Source organism: Rhinoderma darwinii, chromosome 4 (genome assembly GCF_050947455.1).
Source record: "Rhinoderma darwinii isolate aRhiDar2 chromosome 4, aRhiDar2.hap1, whole genome shotgun sequence".
Classification (NCBI taxonomy): Eukaryota; Metazoa; Chordata; class Amphibia; order Anura; family Rhinodermatidae; genus Rhinoderma; species Rhinoderma darwinii.
Window position 1 is genome coordinate 294725366 of NC_134690.1, and position 22360 is coordinate 294747725.

A 22360-nucleotide genomic window follows, 5' to 3' on the forward strand; every position below is an offset into this window, starting at 1 on the left:
TATAGTTCGTATAGTGTACCTGTGGTAGCTCAGACAGTAGTAAGACAGGCTCGGCTGGGACTAGGCAGCAGGCAGGCGCCAGGCGTGGCATAGCAGGATAGTCGTAGTACTCAGCGCAGCACAATCTCAGCTCAGCACGGCACTTGACCAGGATAGCACGGGATACAGGTTACAGGTAGCAGGAAAGGGGAAACACTGGGAACTGGAAAACAATTAGGAGGCCATTTGCATAGACAGACTAGGGTAATGACAACAAGGCTCAGGCAAGGCAGGAAGGGGCTGGGTCCCTCTTATAGTCCAGGGTGCTCATGGGCTAATTTTGTACTAATTTCAGGTGCGCGAGATGGCCCTTTAATAGCGGGTGCAGGCGTGCGCCCGCACCCTACGGGACCCTGCCGGAAGAAGTGGAAGTGAGCGCTGGCGTCTCCTGAGGAGGAGATGGGACCAGCGCTCACAGTTTCATGGCTGCAGGCGTCAGGAGGTGAGTGAGCCTGACGGCTTGCGGCCATGACACCTCGGATAATATACGGAGGCTTACTCATCTGTTGCATTGCTGCTATGTTATTCTTGCTTGATATTAGATATTCAACACGGTCTACTGGTTGTATCTATTTGCGGTTCTGAGCAGATTAGGATTCCCCTCCTATTTTATTGCCTGGCTGAAAATTCTTTATAGCTCTCCCAAAGCCTTTGTCAGATACAATGGGTTTTCCTCAGATTTACCAACCATGACCCGAGGCACACGCCAGGGCTGTCCACTTTCTCTCTTGTTTATCCGCTCTCTGGAACTCCTAGGGAATCTTTTTCAACGTGATCCTAATATTAAGAATATTGAGATAGCCTCGGGAACACATATGTTGTGTATGTCTGCCAATGATATCTTACTGCCTATAACATCCCCCCTCACTACCCTTCCCAACTTCCTACATACTTTGTCCAGCTATTGGTCAATCTCAGGTTTTGTTGTTAACCAGGCCAAGTCTAATATCTCACTTCTCTCGCCCATGTTTGCTACTTTACAATTTCATTTTCCCTTACAGTGGGTGGTGGACATGCTGGACTATCTGAATGTTAGCCTCACTGATTAATATGTTATGTAAGGCAAACTATCCTCCGATACTTCGCAAACTTAGAATCATGCTAGAAGATTGGGGGAAATACCATATTTTATGGCTCGGTCGGGTACACACGTTGAAAATGGTGTTTCTGCCTAAATTATTATATCTATTTTATGTGCTCCCGGTTACATTCCTAACTATTATCTGCAAATCTTCCCAGAGTCAACTGCACTACTCTTTACTTACGTACATAAAACAACAGGTGTGTTGGGAGTCCCTAATGTGACCAAATTTTATAAGGCAGCCCAGATAGCTTTATATCGTGCCACTACTGAACCAGCCACATGGTTGATGCTGCAGACGATGTGTCGTCTGCAGGTAGAGTACATTTTTATGATCGGTGTAAATGATGATGGGACGACAAGCTTCGTCCAACAAATGTATCCATCCTTTGAGGGGCAATATGATGGCCAGGAGTCCACTATCACCGATGTCACAATTTTTCTCGGCTGGGGAGAAGGCTTTGGAAAAAAAACACAGGAAAGGTTTCTACCTGTATCTCCTTTCTGAGAAAGTACTGCACCTATCCCTACTGATTAAGCATCCACTTCCAGAATGACAGATTTGTTGGGATCCGGTTTATAGCGAACTGAGGCAGAGGAGGCTTGTTTAAGGCTGAGGAAAGCTGAGTCGGCTTTAGGAGTCCAATCTTTAGATGAACTCTCTTTTTAATAAGAGCAGAAATCTGAGCCCCCAGAGAAGAAATATGTGCAATGATTTGACGATAATAATTGGCAAATCCTAAAATTTAAATGTATGGCTTTGAATCCTTGGGGACGAGGTCACTTACTCCAGACAATTTTGCTGGATCCGTTTAAAATCCTTGTTTAGAAATGATAACCTAGGAAAGGTGAACTAGATCTTTCAAAATGATACCTCTCCAGTGTGGCATAAAGTTGGTTCTTTCTGAGATGCTGAAAGAAAAGCTGCACTGTTTGCAATTAATGTTGAGATCTGGAGAGAAAACAAAAATATCACCCAAATACAGCCCGACACAACTGTAAAGGAAATCTAGGAAAATCGAATTAACAAATTCTTGACAGCTTAAGCAATAATCCCCCTTCACGGATTTGAATGAAATTGTATGCACCACATAAATCCAGCTTGGAGAATATCTTCATATTTGTTATTAGTTTTTTTATCGTGTTCTTATAGTCTACAAAGGGCTGTTACGAAAAAGAAGCCAGCTCCAGCATAACACAAGGCTTTGTGTGTATGTATTTTATTGTGAAACCTGCTGTCCTTTTTCAATGTGCTTATGCTGCTGTAATGCTGTCACTTTGTTACCTTTTTGTAAATTTCTAATAGATATAAAATTGGGAAAAAAATAAAAATCTCCCTAATTAGCTAAAGAGCCCTCTGGCTTGACATTAAAAAATAACTGGAAGCATTTCTTTCCAACAAAAAAAAAAAAGGCAAGGATTTAAAATTCCCTGGAGGTTAAGGGTTATGATGGGCAAAGACATTCCATTACCATCAGCTCTTCAGTAAATTGTAAAGGATTTAATTTTGACACAGTAATCTAAGTTTTTATCATTTCACTTTCCATTTATAAAGAGAGCAATTATAGTAAAATATATAAGGAACCTATAATGTAATGATTATATACATGTATTATCAATAATGAACCTTTGTGTGTGTTTGACTTTTTATGTAATATATATTCAGGTTAATGAAAATAAATAAAAGAATATTAAAAACCTTTGAACTCTGTATGGTTATCCAGCGTCTGCATCACCTAAAAGGCAGTAGAAAAAAAAAGAATACATATAATTGCAGGAAACCCACTCACTGGGAATAGATGAATAAATAGAAATTTAATCCAGACTAAGAAGAGTTAAGGCCCTGTTCACATCTGCGTTGAGACATTCCTTTGTTCTGCTCCATCAGAGGAGAAGAATAAGGAAATAACAGAAGTGCTGAGTTAGTTAAACAATGGAGACAGCAGTGCATTGACTTCAATGGGTTCCGTCGTGGTGTCCGCTGATATGATGGAAACAATAGCACAGAATGCTGCGCTATTGTTTCCGGTATTTTTGACAGAATCTGCAATGGAGGCCCCTAACGGAGCATACAACGCAGATGTGAACAGGCCTCTAAGTGCTATTTCACACGTTTTTCACAGCAGATTTTCATTCGTGTGGGATCCCTCATGGACTTGAATAAATCGAGGTATCCGCAAAACTGGCCAAATTAGGACACATGAGTGTTTCCGACGCTCCGATCGTTTCCAGAGCTAGCTCTCTGCCCAGGGCCTCCAGCACTGCATATGAAGTCACTGTCCATTAATGAACAGTGAAGCCAGGAGCAGTGCCGGAGTCCCCGGGCAGAGCGCTATCCGATGCACTGCCCAGGGACTCTGGCACTAGGGAAGCTCCTGAAGTCACTGTTTATAAATGGACAGTAACTCAGGAGCAGTGCTGGAGCCATCGGGCAGAGGGCTGGTTGATGCTCAGCCCGGGGACTCTAACACCAGGGAAGCCCCTGATGTCACTGTCCATATATGGACAGTGACCTTAGGAGTTTCCACATTGCTGGAGTCCCGGGCAGAGCGCTAGTACCCTAGCAGTCCTCTGCCTTGGTACTCCGGCCCTGGAAAAGTTCCTGACGTCACTGTCCATATATGTACAGTGACTTCAGAAGTTTTTCCAGGGCCAGACCATGGGCAACATATCCCACTGTATGCCATACAGTGGCATACATTTGGCCATTCATCGAAGGCATATGTCAGGAGTCTCCCTGACATATACCTCTGAAGGAAGGCCTTAAAGGGGTTTTCCACTTCCACAAACGGATAAGTCATCAGTATATGATCGGTGCGTGTCCAACAACAGGACACCGCACCAATATGCCACCCTGGCTGCCTCCGTGCATCGGATGTTTGGAATGGCATGAAGTAGTTGGAGCCGGAAGCAGATGGCTCCAACCACTGCATAGCGGCCATTCAGCAGAACTGCAGCTCGGCTCCTATTCACTTGAATAGGAGCCCTTCAGCTCGGCCGCTATTCTTTGACCGGAGCCACTTGCTTCCGCCAAAATTGTCCGGTGCCCGGAGGCAGCCGGAGTGGCGGATCGTTGCAGAGTTTGGGTGTTGGACACGCACCGATCATATACTGATGGTGGATAGGTCATCCGTTTTCAGAACATGAAAAACCCCTTTAACGTGATGTAAATTGGGCCTTAGACATAACGATAACAGATGTCCACCAACTAGTGTCTGCTTTCTGCATCTAACATGGGAAAGGTAAGAGCAGAATGATTGGTTGCCATATGTCAAACAATTTCTTTTAGCAGAGAGGAATTTATGCAATCCATTCGCATCTGAAAATCCAAATTCTCCAAAAATAGGGGGCTGACAGGTTGTCTGGGCCCAACTAGGTTTGTAGGATGGTTTTGCGAGCAGTAGCGGAAATACATGTATTCTAGGGATGGAAGAAGTGGTATCTGGCAGTTAGCCAAAGAGAGCCCAACTGGAGTTTAATAGTATATGATGAAGGTGGTGTATAGCAATGACCCATGTTTTACAGACAGAAAAAAGAAGTGGGTTATCTTTGGGGAGATGTAAGAGACAGGAGAGAGCCGTGGGTAAACAAAGAGCCTTCTCTATGTAGAAAGGAATGTAATTTGATGCATCGTTTAGTAAATCCTGTAAAATGTGGGTGTTGTTGGACAGATTATAGAGTCTAATGTCTGGGAAATTCACTCTCCCGTTTAGTTTGTGTTGACAGAGATGCAAACCGATTCGGTGTTTCCTACCTAGAAATATAAATTTGCGAAATAGACTATTAATCATTTATTCGTCTTTGGGGCGCAAGTGTATAGGTAAGATTTGGAACAGATAGAGGAGCCTTGAGAAGGTTACCATTTTAAGGAGGTTTTCCATGCCTTAAAAGGTAAAGGTAAAATTACCCCAGGCTGTCGTGTCTGCCTGTAACTGAGAGTTGAATTGGTTTAGGTTAATGGAATAAAGTTTAGAGGACGTTCATACAATTTGTGCCCCTATGTATGTCAATAATTGAGTTTGACACTTTAAAGGAAAAGGTCAAAACCAGGCAGGCTGCGAGGGACTCATGCAACGCAAGGACTCCGATTTAGTAACATTAATGGTGAAGCCTATCGTGAGTTCTTTGGTTTTTATTTCCTGTAAGAACGGCCCTGGAGACCCTGCTAGATATGCAGGTGTCTTAGCAAGGGATCCAAAGCAAGGTTAAATAGGAGGGGGAACATCGGGCAGCCCTGCCTATCCCCTCTCTCAAGTGGTATGGGGGGAAATTTAAGGCTATTAATAGTTAGATTGGGCTGTACTTAGGTTTACAGCAGATGAAGGAATTGTAAAAGCATATGGCAGGAATTGCCAGGAAGCATAGTTAAAAGCCTTCTCTGCGTATAGGCTAAGAAGCAATAGAGAAGAATTTTGTTGTTCTAATAGAGAAGAATAGATAGATGGGCGTGCCCAAACCATTGCCACTATGGTGGTGAAATGTCTACTCCTAACATAGTCTAATTGAGATGTCGTTAATAGCTTACAGAGAAAGTCTATCAGCGAGTATCTTTATCAGGACTTTATAATCAACATTTAAAAGAGATATTGGCATGCCCCAACATCTCTTAGGTTCTTGTTTGATTTTAGGAGAAGTATGGTTCGTGCTTCATGGAAGCCTTCTAGAAAAGAACCTCGTTGATAGACAGAATTGAGTATGGTGGTGAGCAAAATGTTGACCTGAGGCAGTATGAGTTTGTAATATTCTGCTAATAGCCAGTATGGGCCGGGCATTTTGTTATTACGGAGACAAGTTATGAAATGGGCAACTGCATGTTCTGAAATTTTGCCAGAGAGTATATCTCACTCTTTGTTAGTCATTTTGGGTGGGTCAGTAGAGGACAGTAAGTCCCGTGTGTCTGTAGACAGCTTTGTACAAGTCTGAGTAGTAATTTATTAATTAAACCATTGATGTCTTTCTTCGAGATGTGGTTGGTGACAGAAACAGGCTGGTGTATTTTCAGTTCGATGAGGCTTGGTCAGTTTGGGCAATGGGCCTTTTGCACCGGCTGACACTCGGCCGGTGCAGCGAGCGCCGATCAACGAGACATCGTTGATCGACGATCATTTGCTTCTGTCACACAGAGCTATGGATGGGGACGAGCAAGTCGTTACTCCGATCACTCGTCCCTATATATCATTATCATGCTGGAAGCGTCTCCCTGTTTACACAGGGAGATGTGCTGCCGACAACGATAATATTTTACTTTCTTAAAACGATATGATCGAGCGTCTGTCCGCTAATCGACCAGTGTAAAACCCCCTTAACAGGATTCCCATCCCCCCCTCCGATAATTTTTAAGGGTGAGTTCTATGCTATGTTTGGCTTGAGCTAAGGCGTACATTAAGTGCTTCACCTGAAGATAACATTGCTTGGAAGAATGGTTCAGGTGGTTCAAGTAGGTATGGTGGGCGATAAGGATATCTGAATGTAAAGTGTTATATTTGTCTCTCTATACAGCTTGTCTGTGTACAACAAATACGATTATATGAGCACACATAACAGCTTTCGAGGTGCCCCACATGAAGGAGGGGTTCTCTCGATAGGACATGTTGTCGGCCATTAAGTTGGGCCAGTAGACACCAACTTATCCCTTGAAGTCCCCAGAAAGAAAAAGATAGGAGGGAAATTTACAATTCCTACTCTCTAGTCCAGGGGGACCAAAAGTAATGGTGGCATGGTCAGAAATGGCTATAAGCTCTATAGTAGAGTAAGACATTGTATGGAAAAAAGTGTTTGTAACCAAACAAAAGTCAATATGGGAGTGGGTATGGTGGACTTATGAATATTAGGTGTAGTGCCCTTCACAGGAGTGGAGTAGATGCCAAGGGTCACAGAGAGAACTGATGCATGATTGTGAGTATAAGTGCAGAGGCTCTGTGATCGTGTGCAATAGCAGAAGATTAGTCTAGTCAACACTGAAATTGCCACCCAGATTAAAGTTGTCTAAATTTCTACTCAGAATAAAACTGATAGAGGTCAGAATAAAACGTTGGATTAGGCGCAATAGGGGCGCATAAATTTAACAATGTAGATTTTATGTCACTTATAAGCATGGATACATACAGAAATCGGATCAAGTGAATTATGTCCCCCTAGGAAATAAACTTCACATGACAAATGTTGTTAACACAAATGAAATATATGTCCCCTGTCAATATTTTACAACTTATTTATTTATAAACATAAGCATAAAAATAAACAAACAAACATAATCTATGTAATGACAGGGGTAGGGAAACAGACAAGTGAGCCCTAATCTACCCGCCACTCAGTCCCTGCCTACTTGCAACGACCCGCCCTAGGCGACGGGGTACAACTGGGCGACGGTCCCTACACTCAGTAAGTGCACGACAGACAACCAGACAAGGAAACACAGAACAAAGGCAACACCGTGAGCAACAAGAGTAGTAAACGAGCCGAGTCAAACCAGGAGAGTACGAGGTGCCAAACGCAGAGCAGGAGAGTAGTGAACAAGCCGAGTCAAACCAGGAGTGTACGAGGTACCAAACGCAGAGCAAAAGAGTAGTCAGTAAGCCAGGGTCAATACGAAGCAGGGACAAGTAATTCAAGAAGCTGCAGCAGGGCCAATCACATGGTAGGCTTAGATACATGGCCCATGTATGATCCTGTCTGATGGGCCCTGTATCTAAGCCTACCACACTGTAGGTTTAGATACAGGGTCCAGCAGACAGTAATCTTATACTGTATAAGATTACTGTCTGCTGGACCCTGTATCTAAGCCTACTGTAATGATAGGGGTAGGGAAACGGACAAGTGAGCCCTAATCTACCCGCCACTCTGTCCCTGCCTACTTGCAACGACCCGCCCTAGGCGACGGGGTACAACTGGGCGGCGGTCCCTACGCTCAGTAAGTGCACGAGACAAAACATACAAGGGAAAATAAAGCAAAGGGAAAGGGGAGGTTGCCCACGGCGACACCGTGAGCAACAGAGTGGTGAACGAGCCAAGTCAAACCAGGAGAGCACGAGGTACCAAACGCAGAGCAGAAGAGTAGTCAGAAAGCCAGTTTCAGAATGGAGCAGGATCAAATTGTTAGGAGCTGTAGCTGGGCCAGGAAACCACACGGAAAGAATCACAAGCAAAGAGGAACAGGAAAGGCAGGTATAAATAGACAGAAGGCGGGAGCTAGCTCCGTCTGGTCAGGCTATGATAGGCCCTCCCACTCCTAAGCCTGCCATCCTGAGTGGTGGAAGATGGAGTCAGTCTCACAGACATAGAAGCAGGTGCAGACTGATTACCTATGGGCGTGGATACAGAAGCTGTGCCTGGCAGATCCTTAACAATCATACTGCATAATCATAAACAGGAAACTGTTACATGATCATACTGCATAATAAAGAAAACTGCTCTAAAACATGCAGAGGCAGAGTGCTAAATGCGTCTTTGCCAAACCGATCTCTCCACATGGATTCTGCAAGATATGTAGGAAGCAAATCACGAAGAACAGCCCTTTTCGTCTTGATATGAGCCTTATATTTATTCCAATAAGTCTCTATATGTTGCGTGTGGCCACCAGTTGGAGAAATTAATAAAAATTTGGGATCACTGTGATTGACGCGTTCACGACTCAAATTACGTGCCGGTTGAATATTGTTGTAGTCCCGTAGGGCCAGCGCGCGCACAAAGGAAATCGTCACCATCATCAACTGCCATGATTTCCTGGTCTATAAGAAGGCCCCAGGCCTTCTAATCCTTGCCTGAGCGTTGTTAGTCTATTCCAGTCTGTCTTGCAAATAGTTGCTTAGTGTTTCCCCGTTCCAGTTGATACCCATGCTCTCTTACCCATTCCTGTATCCCGTATTGTTCTTGTTCCTGTGCCTACCAGTGTTGGAGTCGTGTCTGCTGCACCTGCTGTAATTTGCCACGTCCTGTGTCGTTTGCCACGTCCAGTGTCTTCTGCCATGTCCAGTGTCTTCTGCCACGTCCAGTGTCTTCTGCCACATGCAGTGTCTTCTGCCACGTCCAGTGTCTTCTGCTACATCGGATACTACCCGCCACGTCTGTCGCTACCTGCCGCACCGGCCTCCATCCGTGCTGAAGCCACAGTCACCATCTAGACTAGTTCAGGTACCCAAGCATTGCTATCTGCTATTGACTCTCGTGTAGACTGTAACTTGGTCAGCTGCCTCCCCGCTATGGCGGAGCGGCCTAGTGGGTCCACATACCCTGTGACCGTGACACGCTGAGGACAGGTAAGCTGGTGGCCACTGGGGTGAGTGAGACTTGCAGCCACGTGTGCTACAGTGCCCCCCCTTAAGCCCCCTCTTCTTAAGTCCAGAGTGTAAGAGCAATTTTTTAATGAGTGCAGGCATCAATGTTCTTCCCGGGTTCCCAATATCTCTCTTCAGGACCAAACTCTTTCCAGTCCACAAGATAAAAGGTCCTCCTTCCCACCTTCTTGAGATCCAGAATTTTCTTGACCTCAAACACATCAGCCGCACTCCTAGGAGATGTAGAAGAATCAGAAGACTTGCTGTAACAGTTGAGGACTACAGGCTTCAGGAGAGAGACATGGAATGAATTGGGAATTTAAGCGTAGGAGGCAAACATAGTTTATATGACACAGCTTTAATCTGTTGCAAGTCCTCAGAGGAACCTGGGAGCAAATTAATAGGAGGGGATTTTTAAGCGGATATTCTTTGAAGATAGCCAAACCTTAACCCCGGAAAGGAACTGAGGAGGTGGCCTTCTTGTCTAATCAGCTTATCTCTTCATACGACTCACCGCCTGCAGGATTGCGGACTTGGTTTGCTGCCAAATCTGAAGAAATCTCCCATAGGAAACATTTGCTGCAGGAACTGGAGATGTAGCGGGTGTAGGGAGAGGGACAGGCGGGTGTTGGATGTAAATGATGAGGAATGGAGAAGCCGCAGTAGATTCACTCGTGTGATTATTATACGAAAATTCGGGCCATGGAAGGAGATGTACTCAGTTGTGTTGATGGCGGAGATAATTTTCAAGTGATTGATTGATTGATTGATTGATTCATTGATTCATTGATTCATTGATTGATTCATTGATTGATCGATTAATTCTCTCAACCTGGTCATTGTATTGTGGGTGGTATGCAGATGAAAAGTCCAATTTCACATCCAGAAGCTTACCCAGGGATCTCCAGAAATTGGATGTGAATTGCACGCCCCAATCAGACACCATAAAGAGGGGCAATCCTTGAAAATGAAAAATTTGCAACACAAAAAAACTTGCCAAGCGAGGAGCTGAGGGAAGGCCAGACAGAGGAACGAAATGCGCCATCTTTGAGAAACGATCCACAATGACCCAAATGGTGGTACATCCGTCAGAGGAAGGGAGATCTGTAATGAAATCCATGGTAATGTGTTGCCATGGGCTGTTTGGGACAGGCAAAGGTTGAAGCAGACTCGCAGGCCTGGAGTGAGAACTTTATTTTTGGCACAGTTGGTACATGAGGAGACATAGTCCACAACATCTTTCGGCAATGTTGGTTGCCCAATAGTAGCGAGAGATAAAGTCCCGAGTCTTCCGAGTGTTGGAATAAACTGCCAAATTGGATTTGTGACCCCATGAGAGAAATTTTCTCCAGTCTGCCAGAGGAACATAGGTTTTCCCTGAAGGAATGACTCTAATTTGTAGAGGAGAAATAGATATTATGTGTGAGGAGTCGATGTGCTGGGGATCCTCTTCCAGGAAAGTAGTCACAAATGAATGGAATAGAGCAGCTGCTTTGACATTTTTGTCAGCTGGGCGGAAATGGAGTAGAAAATTAAATCTGGAGAAGAACAGAGACTATCTGGCTTGATGTGGATTCAGACGTTGTGCCGTCTGTAGGTAAGTGAAGTTTTTATTGTCAGTATAGATGACAACAGGGTGTGCAACGCCCTCCAACAGATGTCACCACTCTTCTAGCGCCAATTTAATAGCCGGGAACTCCTGATCTCCAATGGAATAATTTCCGTAGCTGAGAATAGTTTGAAGAAGAAGCCAAAGGAGACAGCTTTCCCCTTAGAGTTCCTTTGGAAAAGAAGTTCTCCAGCACCAATGGACGAGGCATAAACCTCCAAAGAGAACTGTTGTGAGACATCTGGATGATGTAAACAGAGGCGGACGTGAAGGAACTTTTAATCTTAGTAAATGCAGTTTAGGCTTCAGGGGTCCAATTCTTAGCATTTGCTCCCTTTTTGGTGAGGACTGAGATGGTAGCAGTAAGCAAAAAAAAGTTAGGGATAAATTTACGGTAGAAATTTACGAAGCCCAAAAACCCCTGAGACGAGGCCAATCTAAGACAGACTTAACTTTTTCCAGATCCATCTGGAGTCCTTGGTCAGAAACAATATAACCCAGGAAGGGTAAGGATTTATTTTCAAACATACATTTTTCAAGTTTGGCATACAGGTTGTTCCCCCTTAACCACAATAGGACTTGGCAAACATGCTTCCGGTGTGTCGTAAGATCAGGTGAACAGACAAAGATGTCGTCCAGGTACACCACCACCCACACGTACAACCAATCCCGGGAATATATCATTCCCAAATTCCTGGAACCTAGCTAGAGCATTACATAGTCCAAAGGGCATCACAAGATACTCATAGTGACCGTCTCTGGTGTTGAATGCAGTTTTCCACTCATCACCCTTTTCAGATGCATATCAAATTATAAGCCCCCCAAAGATCCAGCTTAGTGAATATCTTGGCTCCACAGATTTGCTCGAAGAGCTCAGAAATCAGCGGTAAGGGGTACTTGTTTTTGACGCTAATCTTATTCAGACCACGATAATCGATGCAGGGCTGGAGGGATCCATCATTCTTTTCCACAAAAAAGAATCTGGCTCTGGCTGGAGAAGTAGATTTCCTGATAAACCCCCTCTAAAGGTTCTCCTTGACATATGCCGACATGGCTTGGGTTTCAGGCAGAGAGAGAGGATATACCCATTCACGAGTAGGTGGAGTATCAGGAAGTACATACATAAGATAGCAGAACATTTGCGCTGCCGCTCCTGGTAAGACAGTCTGACTCTGTCCCCCTGTATATGCTCTTCAGGGACGACAACAGAAGAGGGTAGAAGGGCTCTCTGAAAATTAGGTGCCAATCTGTAAGACCTTCGCTCTTAATGGACTTACTGGGCGCGCTCTCAGAACTTCATATCGATATGTGTGGCCAGAAGAATCAGGGCATCCAAGATAGAAGGGAGATCACGACCCGCCAGTTCATCGTGGATTTTACTGGCTAATCCCTGCCAGAAGGTTGCCACCAAGGCCTTGTTGTTCCAATAGAGCTCTGCTGCCAAAGTGTGAAACTGTATGACGTACTCTCCTACCGTCGATTCGCCTTGGTGGAGTGTCAGAAGCAAAGCAGTGGCTGAAAACGTACGGTGCAGTTCCTCAAACACTGTGAGAAAAGTATCTATGAACAGTTGCAGATTAGTAGACCCCGACTTCTCACGTTCCCAGATAGGATTTGCCTATGCCAGAGTTTTGCCAGACAGTAGGGAGACAGTAGTGAGCTACTTTGGTCTGATCAGATGTGCATGCAGGATGAAATGGCTTTTGCACTGGCTGAGGAAGCCTCGACAGGTTCTTGCATCTCCATCGTAACAGGGTGGAAGAGGCAAAGAAATTGCGGTCCCAGTACTGACTGGAGTTATGGCGAGTTGAGGAGTAGATGGAGGAGCAACTTGAGAAGTTGTCAGGGAAGCAATAGAGGCAGGTTCAGGTGTGTGGCAATGGAATTAATCGCCTGCATACACTGATCCTGGCGTGATCGGAGATCTCGCATGTCCGCTTGCATGGCTTGAACTGCTGTCTTGGGTTGACCAGCGGGATCCATGGCCTGAGGGTTAAGGGGAAGTATGGAGTGCGCTCACAGGATGAGTGCGCTCCATACACCGTGGGTGACGGCTGTGTAATACAGCCGACACCTCACTGCAACGGGTGGAATCAAAGTTCACTTTGATTCCACCCGTTTAACACCTTAAATGCCGCGGCTCAAACACGCCATTGCGCCCCCCGCGGCACGATCGGCCATTTAGAATGGTTGTTATGGCAGCCTGGGGGCAAAATAAAGGCCCCCAGGTCTGCCATGTTTGTACTCGCTTGAAAGGAGACTGTCAGACTAACGATATACTGCAATACATTAGTATTGCAGCATATAATGCAAGCAATCGCTGGTTTAAGTCCCCTAATAAAAATTTGAAAAACAGTTAAATAAAGTTTTTTTTATGTTCCCAAAAAGTATTTAAAGTTAAAAAAAAAAGATTTTTTTTCCCCCTAAATCAATGTTAAAAAAAATAAAAGTGAACATAACTGGTATTGCCACATTCGTAAAAGTCCAAACTATCACAATATAGTGTTGTTTAACCCGCTCGGTGAATGCCGTAAAAAACATATATATAAAACACGCAAATTGCTGTTTTTTGGTCACCTTACCTTTCCAAACAAATGGAATAAAAAGTGATTAAAAAGTCACATGTACTCCAAAATGGTATCGGTGAAAATTACGGCTCGCCCTGCAAAATTTAAGCCCCCACATTGCTAAATTGATGGAAAAATGAAAAAGTTCTGGCTCTCAGAACATGGCGACACAAAAGATTTATTTTATTTAAAAAATGGTTTTATTTTTTTAAAAGTGGTAAAACATAAAACAAAACATATAAATTTGATATCGCCGTAATCGTATCAACCTGTAGAATAAGGTGAATATGCAGTTTTTACCGCCTGATGGACGCCGTAAAACAAAACCCCCCCAAAAAATTGCATAATCGCTGTTTTTGCCCATTTCACCCCACATATATATTTTTTTTCAGCTTCCCAGTAGATTATACGGTACAATAAATGGTGCCATGAAAAACTACCACTTGTCCCGCAAAAAACAAGCCCTCATATGGCTATATCGCCGGAAAGTTTTTGGAAGGTGGGGAGGAAAAAACAAAAGTGAAAATCCGAAAAATGGCGGAGGGAAGGGGTTAAAAGTTGTGATTCCTCCAGGGCCATCACAGCAGCTTGGAGGTCAGGTTGCAGGGATGAGACTAGACTAGAAGGAGTTTGAGTGGGGTGAGGGGGGGGGAGTTGAGAGTCCTGATCTGCCAGGAGTTAGGTTCTAGTTATACTGCTGAGAGCTGGAGCGTTTTCTAGACCATATCTCTCGGGATACCCCTCATAGAAGCAAGGTAATAATAAAATCTGTAGAGCAAATTTGAGGTCTGCAGGACTGATGGGTTTAGTCATAGCTGGTCCTGCGTGTCTCTGAGACACAGAATCCACATGTATTCTATCAGATCTAAGTACATAACTTAGATGTGAAGTGATTACGGGTGGATCCTGCGTGTCAGAAACACGCAGGACCTGCTGACACTGAACCCCTCAGGTCTCAGTGAACGATACAGTTGCTCTGTATAGAGATTACAGAGCAGCTTTATCTCAAAAAGTAAATGGATTTTTTAATAAAAAGAATTATAAAGTTACACCAAACACACTGATTGCACTGTTTATTAAAAAAAAAATGCCCTTCAAAGGTGAACATAGCCTTTAAAGTCTAATGGATTACATAGAATGAGTATGTCAGTTTATTTGTAGATAACAAAGATCAGGATCAGTGCTGCAGTTCTTCTTGTTGATCAGTATCTAGAAAAATAATTTGAGATAGTTATTTCAGTGACCACTAGGTCAGTAAATGTGAAAGGCTCAGTCTGTAAAATGGATGCAATCCAATTTTATGAGTTGGAAATTGGAATAGAAACCCCAATGTAAAGCATGTCAAATAAAATTTATTTGGGTCTTGAGCGGAGGAGGGTAGGCTCCAGCCTTCGCTGACAAAAGGTATTCAGCAGGCATAGAGGAACTGTAATGACTCACTAGTGATTTTTAGTGCCTCAGTACGTGAGAATTTTGAGTGCGGATCCCCGCACTGTATAATGACAGCCTGTCCGTGGGGCAAGGTTCCCAGCAAGGATAGCAATGATGAAGGCTTACCAGCCTTTAAAAGCAGGACCTTTGTGGGCTCCTGGTAGGCTCTGTCCCGGGCTGTGCGGTTTCAGTGGAGGGAGTGACCCAACCGGTCCATAAGCCTCAATATGGCCGTTAAGCGGTGCTTTCATTAGCGGGGATATCTCTAGCGTCACTTGGTTTCTCCCACAGAGTCCACTGCAGTTATCAGAGCAGGGTAACCTCCTATGATCATTAGACTAAGTCGTGGCAGACGAAACAGGGAGAGCTCCCACTGGGCAGATGGACCAAGAGCAGTCTGTAGGCCGAAGGATGGTCTACAAGAAGCAGGGCCATCGGCGGTGTCATGATATTAGTACCAGACCTATGGAGACAGGTAAGTCCCGATCCTGCAGATAGCGGAGGCTGATGAGAGAGTCCCTAGGTGTTAGAGGGGGCCGTAGAATGTCAGATGGAGACAGATTTTGGCAGGTACCCGCAGGGACATATGTAAAAAGCGGCCATTCAAGAAGCCCTATATAGATAGAAATGTTATTATATGATTAATACAATAATAATATTCTGTATGAAGTAAAGTTCAGACTCTTGGCTGGAGGTCAGAAAGTGTTTGCTCAATTTGTGTTATGCTGATTCAGTTCCCTTTACAATGAAGTGGGGAATTAATTTGCCAGATTTGAGATTTGGTTTTGGAGAATTTCCGAAAGAAAATAGAGGAACCAATTCTCTTATTGTATTCTATGGACCAGTGCATCAACAAGGCAAAACAGGTGAATCGATTCCTTCACTCCTACTGGCCAGATCTTAGAACAAAGCTTTATTTTACCATTCCGATGCTGTGTAGAATCAGCCTCACTAGAGTTGGTACATCTCAAAGTAGAAATTTATTTTCTGATCTTTTGGGAGTGCAGGGGATTGTAATAAAAAAAAATAGTGAAAATGCAACAAATAATAAATTTTAAAAAAAACCTGGTCACAAGTGGTACATTTGTTGCAGACGTTTATGAGACTGTTCTATACATCTGAATGGGGTTTGTAAAACTTCATGCAAATGCTATAGAAACAGCCTCATTCAGAAGTATGTACTGGACTCTCAATTGTACAAAAATTCCCTTAACCATGTTATTCATCAAAATAACTAGTAGGCAATAGTGGAATGAAAATATATTCCATTTCAAGGTCTATATAATTTTTTTATTGCTTATATAGTGCCAACATATTCGGCAGCGCTGTACAGAATTTGTCACCACTGATTGACACTCTAAACTCCTTATCTGTATGATTTTTGAGTGTGGGAAGAAACCGAAGTACATGGAGGATACCGATGCAAATGGGGTTTCTCCATGCAATAAAAATAAAAGAGAAGAAAAAAGTATCTGGAATGCACCAAATTTATTATGTATTTTAGATAAATTGTTCTGTATTCTACGCAATCTTCTCATTGAAAACTGTGAAGCTCATAAAATATCATATGATAATCTTATTGGAGGATGTGATGATGCAGAGGTGTTTATTATTTATTCAGCTATGTAAGATCTACTGCTGAGAACAGACTGGTCAAATGTAATGCTGGAATAAAACCTGATATTGTTTATTCCTAAAATCAGGGACACAAGACAACAAATCTATTTAATATAACATACACACCAGTGAATCTGAAGAAATATTTCTATGGATATCTTGCTGGCACTGTCTTATTTCTTGGCTTTTTAGCTCTACGCCAGCACCCTTTTTCTTGCTACAGATAAAACAGAAAACTTTGTGTTAATTATACATCACTGTGCAAGGTTTATAAAGTTAAACTAAAAAATGAATACATAATGTATGGATAAGTGTAGTATGGTAGGACTAAGGATGATCAAAGGTTGCCGTACATGTGGTGGTAGTGTCCCACACGTGATTTCACCACAAATAACCATGGTTTTGCGCTGATGGTTTTTGGTCACACAGCATGTACAGGTGAAACACGCAGTATTAGGCCCCATGCACACAAACTTATTTTTACGGGCGCATTGCGGCCCCATTTATTTCAATGGGCCCATGCACATGACCGTGGTTTCCACGGTCTGTGCATGGCCCACTAGCCTGGACCGCAAAAAGAACGGACATGACTTATTACGGCTCATAGAAATTAATGCACGCGGCCATGTGCACGGCCGTGCACACCACTACGGTCATGTGCATGAGGCCTTAATGTGTTTTCCCTGTACAAGTCACAGGAAACCCTTTAATTTTTATATACCGTGTTTCCCCGAAAGTAAGACAGTGTCTTACTTTCTTTTTATCCCCAAAAGCCCCACTATGTCTTACTTTCGGGGTATGTCTTATATTAGAAAAAAATTGTCGAATTTTTTGCACTTTACTTTATTATTTATTATTTTTTTATTACTATGGTCTGTCCCCCAAAGGTCAAAAAAGACCTTTGGGGAACTTTATATATATTTTTTTCTTTCTTTTACACCATCTTTTCCCCTGTAACTGGAGCTGCACAGCAGCCCCAGTTACAGGGGAAATCAGCCCTCTCATAGTGACGATTGTCACTAATAGGGCTGTGCTGGGTCTTGTTAGACCCAGCAGCAGTCTGTCACTAACGGGACCCGGCGATCATGTGACCTGTCACATGATCACCGGGAGGAATAGAGACAGCGCCGCTGCTGCTGTCTCTATTCCTATACACAGCGTTCATTGAACGCTGTGTAAAAACACATCGGAGAAGACAGAAGCAGCTAAAGCTGCTCCTATCCTCTCCTCAGGGTCCCCGGCAGTCACTGACAGCCGGAGACCCGACATTCAGCTGCCCGATCGCGCGGGCAGCAAGTTAAAACCCGAGCCGTAAAAAGTCTATGGCTCGGGTTTTAAGGAGGAGGCGGCATTGACAAGTGCTGGGGACGGCGCGGTGACGTATGGAGAGGGGGGCGGCGCGGAAGTGGGCAGGAGGCGGCAATACCCCCGTGTTTCCCCGAAAGTAAGACATATGTCTTACTTTCGGGGTACGGCTTATATTAGCCGACCCCCCTGAAACCCCCGATACGTCTTACAATCGGGGGTGTCTTACTATCGGGGAAACACGGTAGATGTGCCATTCAGTTACTGTTCCAAAACCACACTGCTTCCTATTGTTAGAGAGATTGTCCGGTTTCAGCAAATATATTTTATTTTTTGTATCATTAAAAGTTATACAATTTTCCAATACACCATCTTTATTAATTGCTAACGGTTTTCAAGATCTCGTATTGTAGTTGAATTTTACTTCCAGTAGATAAAATAATATACACAGGATAGGTGATTAATATTTGATCAGTGGGGTCCAACCGCTGAGACCCCCACTGATCCTAAAAACGGGCTTACCTGGCCGCTCCTGTACACCCGATATGAATGGAGCGGTACTCTGTATGCTCGGCTACCGCTCTATTCACTTTCTATGGGGCTGCAGGAGATAGCGTCCACCAGCCCCATAGAAAATAAGTGGAGCGATGGCCGAGCATGCGCAGTATCACTCTATTCATATGGGAATGGCCAGGCAACCCCGTTCTCAGGAACAGTGGGCGTCCCAGCAGTCAGACCCTCACCAATAAAATATTTATCACCTATCCTGTGAATAGGTGATAAATATAGATTATGAGAAAACCCCTTTAATTTAATTGGTACTATACCACGTCACCAAAACCACAGATTTGCGTAGTCCCAAAAAAATACATGTGTGGGGGCAGGGCACATCTTAAACATATCTTGTTATAAAGACAAATGGGCCACAATACAAGATCGTAGACAAAGTAAAAATCTTTCCAATTTAACAAAACTGCTGCTGAATGTCAATAAAAAGAAATGCTTCTTACCATATCCAGGAGAATGTCTGGGTACTGCAGCATCTACAAACCAGGCTCACAGCAGAGACTGTGCGGCAATCACTCCTGTGGCAAATGAGAAAGCTCCTAACTCATAGCTGGCTACAAATAAGGAGCTTTCTCATTGGCTCTCCTGCACAGGTGCTGCACGCAAGTCCTGTACTGAAGAGGGAAAGGAGAGCTACGGCACTATAGATATGTGCAGCGCCTATGCTGGGGAGTTAAAGGGGTTTTCCGGAAGCAAAAAATTACTTTTAGTTAAACTAAGCAATGGAAAACATATAACTTTGCAATGTACATACGTTTGATCAGATGAATGTAGCGTCGTATCCCGTCTTCCATCACGTGACCGCTTGGTAATGTAAAATTTGCACTTCCTGTACAGACATGTCCATTTGCTCCACTACCTAACTTGACGTAACTGTACCACGTGTTTCCCCATCTGCTTAGAGAATGCGTGGTTGACACACTCCACCACGCATGCTCTGTTAAATGATATGGCTGCGTCTTCAGCAGCCGTGAATGTTTCATTGCGCATGCGCAAATTTTAACTATGTGGTGTCGGTGTGTAGTGTGACAGCCGTGTCTTCCGTCGCTCGCTCTCTCCTTCTCCTCCTCACAGTGCGAAGCGCATGTGAGGAGGAAGAGGGTGTTTTTTTACTCTCTGTAGGAGCGGAATCCCCAATCCCCGGCCACAGTTTTGGCAACGCTATGGCCGGAGATTGGGGATTCAGCTCCAGGAGAAGTCCCTGACTTCACTGTGTCCATATATGGACACAGTGACGTCAGGTACTTCTGAAGCGGAATCCCCAGCGATGTGGCCGGGGATTCCACTCCAGGAAAAGTCCCTGCCTTCACTGTCCATATATAGACACAGTGACGTTAGGGACTTCTGAAGCGGAATCCCCGGCGATGTGACCGGGCATTCCGCTCCAGGAAAAGTCTCTGCCTTCACTGTCCATATATGGACACAATGACGTCAGGGACTTCTGAAGCGGAATCCCAGGCGATGTGGCCATGGATTCCGCTCCAGAAGTCCATGCATTCACTGTCCATATATGGACACAGTGACGTCAGGGACTTCTGAAGCGGAATCACTGGCGATTTGGCCAGGGATTCCGCTCCAGAAGTCCCTCACTTCACTGTCCATATATGGACAGTTAAGTGAGGGATTTCTCAGAGAGCCGTCTCTTACAGGAAAGTAGGGGGGGTGACCTATGTGCAAGGGGGCTGTGTAACATTACCTAAAGGGGGGCTGTGTGGCATTGCCTACAGGGGGGCTGTGTGGCATTATCTACAGGGGGCTGTGTGGGACTACCCACAGGGGGGTTGTGTGACACTACCTACAGGGGGGCTGTGTGGCACTAACTACAGGGGGGATGTGTGGCCCTACCTACAGGGGGGATGTGTGGCATTACCTACAAGGGGGCTGTGTGGCATTGCTTACAGGGGGGCTGTGTGGCATTACCTACAGGGGGCTGTGTGGCACTATCTACAGGGAGGCTGTGTGGCACTACCTAAAAGGAAGGCGGTGAGGCATTGCTTACAGGGGGCAGTGTGGCATTACCTACCGGGGGTCTGTGTGGAATTACCTACAGGGGGGCTGTGGCAATATCTATAGAAGGTAGTGTGTGGCATTATCTACAGAGGGCAGTGTGTGGCAGAAAATTGACAAATGAAATTCATCCGTTTTTAGAACGGATGCAAAACGGCCGAGAAAACCGACAGACGTTTTTATCGGCCGACACTCGGACCCTGTCGTGTGAATAGCGCCTAAAGGTAGTTGATGACGCGCCGTGTCTCTACACAGTCGGAAGTGCTGTCTTTGCAAAGACACGGAGCGTCATCAATGATAGAAAGCGATTGCTGCATCGTAGCGGTTACTAGCAGATCGCCAGCCCTGACAGGCAATCAGGACTGGCGACTGCTGTTATGGCAACAGGGGACACAATGGTCTCCTGCTCTGCCATTACCGATGCCGATTTAGGCCCCGCCGGGAGGCGAAGCCTAATCGGCTTGCTGTCAGTGAATGATTGACAGATCGAATACATTGCACTACATAGGTAGTGCAATGTATTAGAAAAAAAAAAATCTGACCATTGGACCTTCAAGTCCCCTAGTGGGACTTGAAGAAAAGTGTAAAAAAAGTATAAAAAAGAGTAAAAAAAAGTGCAAAAAATAAAAGTTTGAAAACAATAAAAGTTTCAAATAATCAAATAAAACACAATCCCCCTTTTACTCTTATCAAGTCCTTTATTATTTAAAAATAATAATAAAACATATGTATTTGGTATCGCCACGACCGTAACGACTTGAGGTATGAAAATATTATATTATTTATTGCACGCGGTGAACAGCGTAAAAAAAAAACTTAAAAAACTTTACCAGAGTTTATGTTTTTTGGTCACTTTGCCCTTCAAATATTAGAATAAAAAGTAATCAAAAAGTCACATGTACCCCAAAATGGTACCAATAATAACTACAGCTCGTCCCGCAACAAACCAGCCCTCATACCGCTACGTCTATGAAAAATAAAATTAGTTATGGCTCCAATAAGTCAGGAAATAAAAAAATATGCAGTTGTGCAGCCCGAGGGGAACATTTCTTCTGTTTGAAGAGGCGATTTATCAAGGACCTAAAATTAGGGAACCAGGAAGGGGAGAGCCCAAACATATCCGCTGTAAGCAACGGTGCCCGTATTATACCAGGACAACACTTTCCCAGCAAAATTCCCCAAACTACAAAAGGTGCGGAGTGTGGATCAAAAGGGGGATAAGAAATGACACCATTTATCAGTGCGACACCGGCCTGTGCGGAAAGGATTGCTTCACAGCGTAACACATCTATGGATTATTTTTATTTTTTTATACCACCTGACTATGCCCCTTATATACTCCGCCCGGCTTACATGTACCCCCACATTATAAAACACCAGCAATACTCAAACAAATATAGTACCAAGCAAAATCCGCTCTCCAAAAGCCAAATGGTGCTCTCTCGGCTCTGAACCCTACAGCGTGCCCAAACAGCAGTTTCCTTCAACATATATGGCATCGTCATACCCGGGAGAACCCTTTTAACAATTTTTGGGGTGTGTGTCTCCAGCGTCATAAGCTGGGCATGACATATTTGCCACTGAATGGCATATCTAGGGAAAAATATAAATTTTTAATTTGCACCATCCGCAGCGCATTCATTTATGGAACAGACCTGTGGGGTGAAAATGCTCACTACACCCCTTAATAAATGCCTTGAGGGGTGCAGTTTCCATAGTGGGGGTCACTTATCAGGGGTTTCTTTTTGTTCTTTCACAACTGAGCCTCTGCAGTTGTGAACCAATACTTTGTAAATCGCCAAATTAGGCCTCCACTCCGCATGGTACTCTTCACTTCTGAGCCCTGTCATATGTCCAGACAAAA

The 22360-nt window shown here is 44.2% G+C and overlaps 1 protein-coding gene across 5 annotated transcripts in view; it reads right to left on the reverse strand.

Annotated features, from left to right (window-relative positions):
• The window catches only part of PCNX2 (pecanex 2), a 934799-nt gene that overhangs the window by 834654 nt on the left and 77785 nt on the right, over positions 1–22360 (reverse strand). For all 5 annotated transcript variants that reach the window (XM_075862603.1, XM_075862600.1, XM_075862601.1 and 2 more), the window contains exons 3-4: positions 16744–16834; positions 2820–2856 (exon numbers count right to left, since the gene is read on the reverse strand). In XM_075862603.1, coding sequence (XP_075718718.1) covers positions 2820–2856; positions 16744–16834 — 128 coding nt within the window. The remainder of the gene's footprint in view (positions 1–2819; positions 2857–16743; positions 16835–22360) is intronic.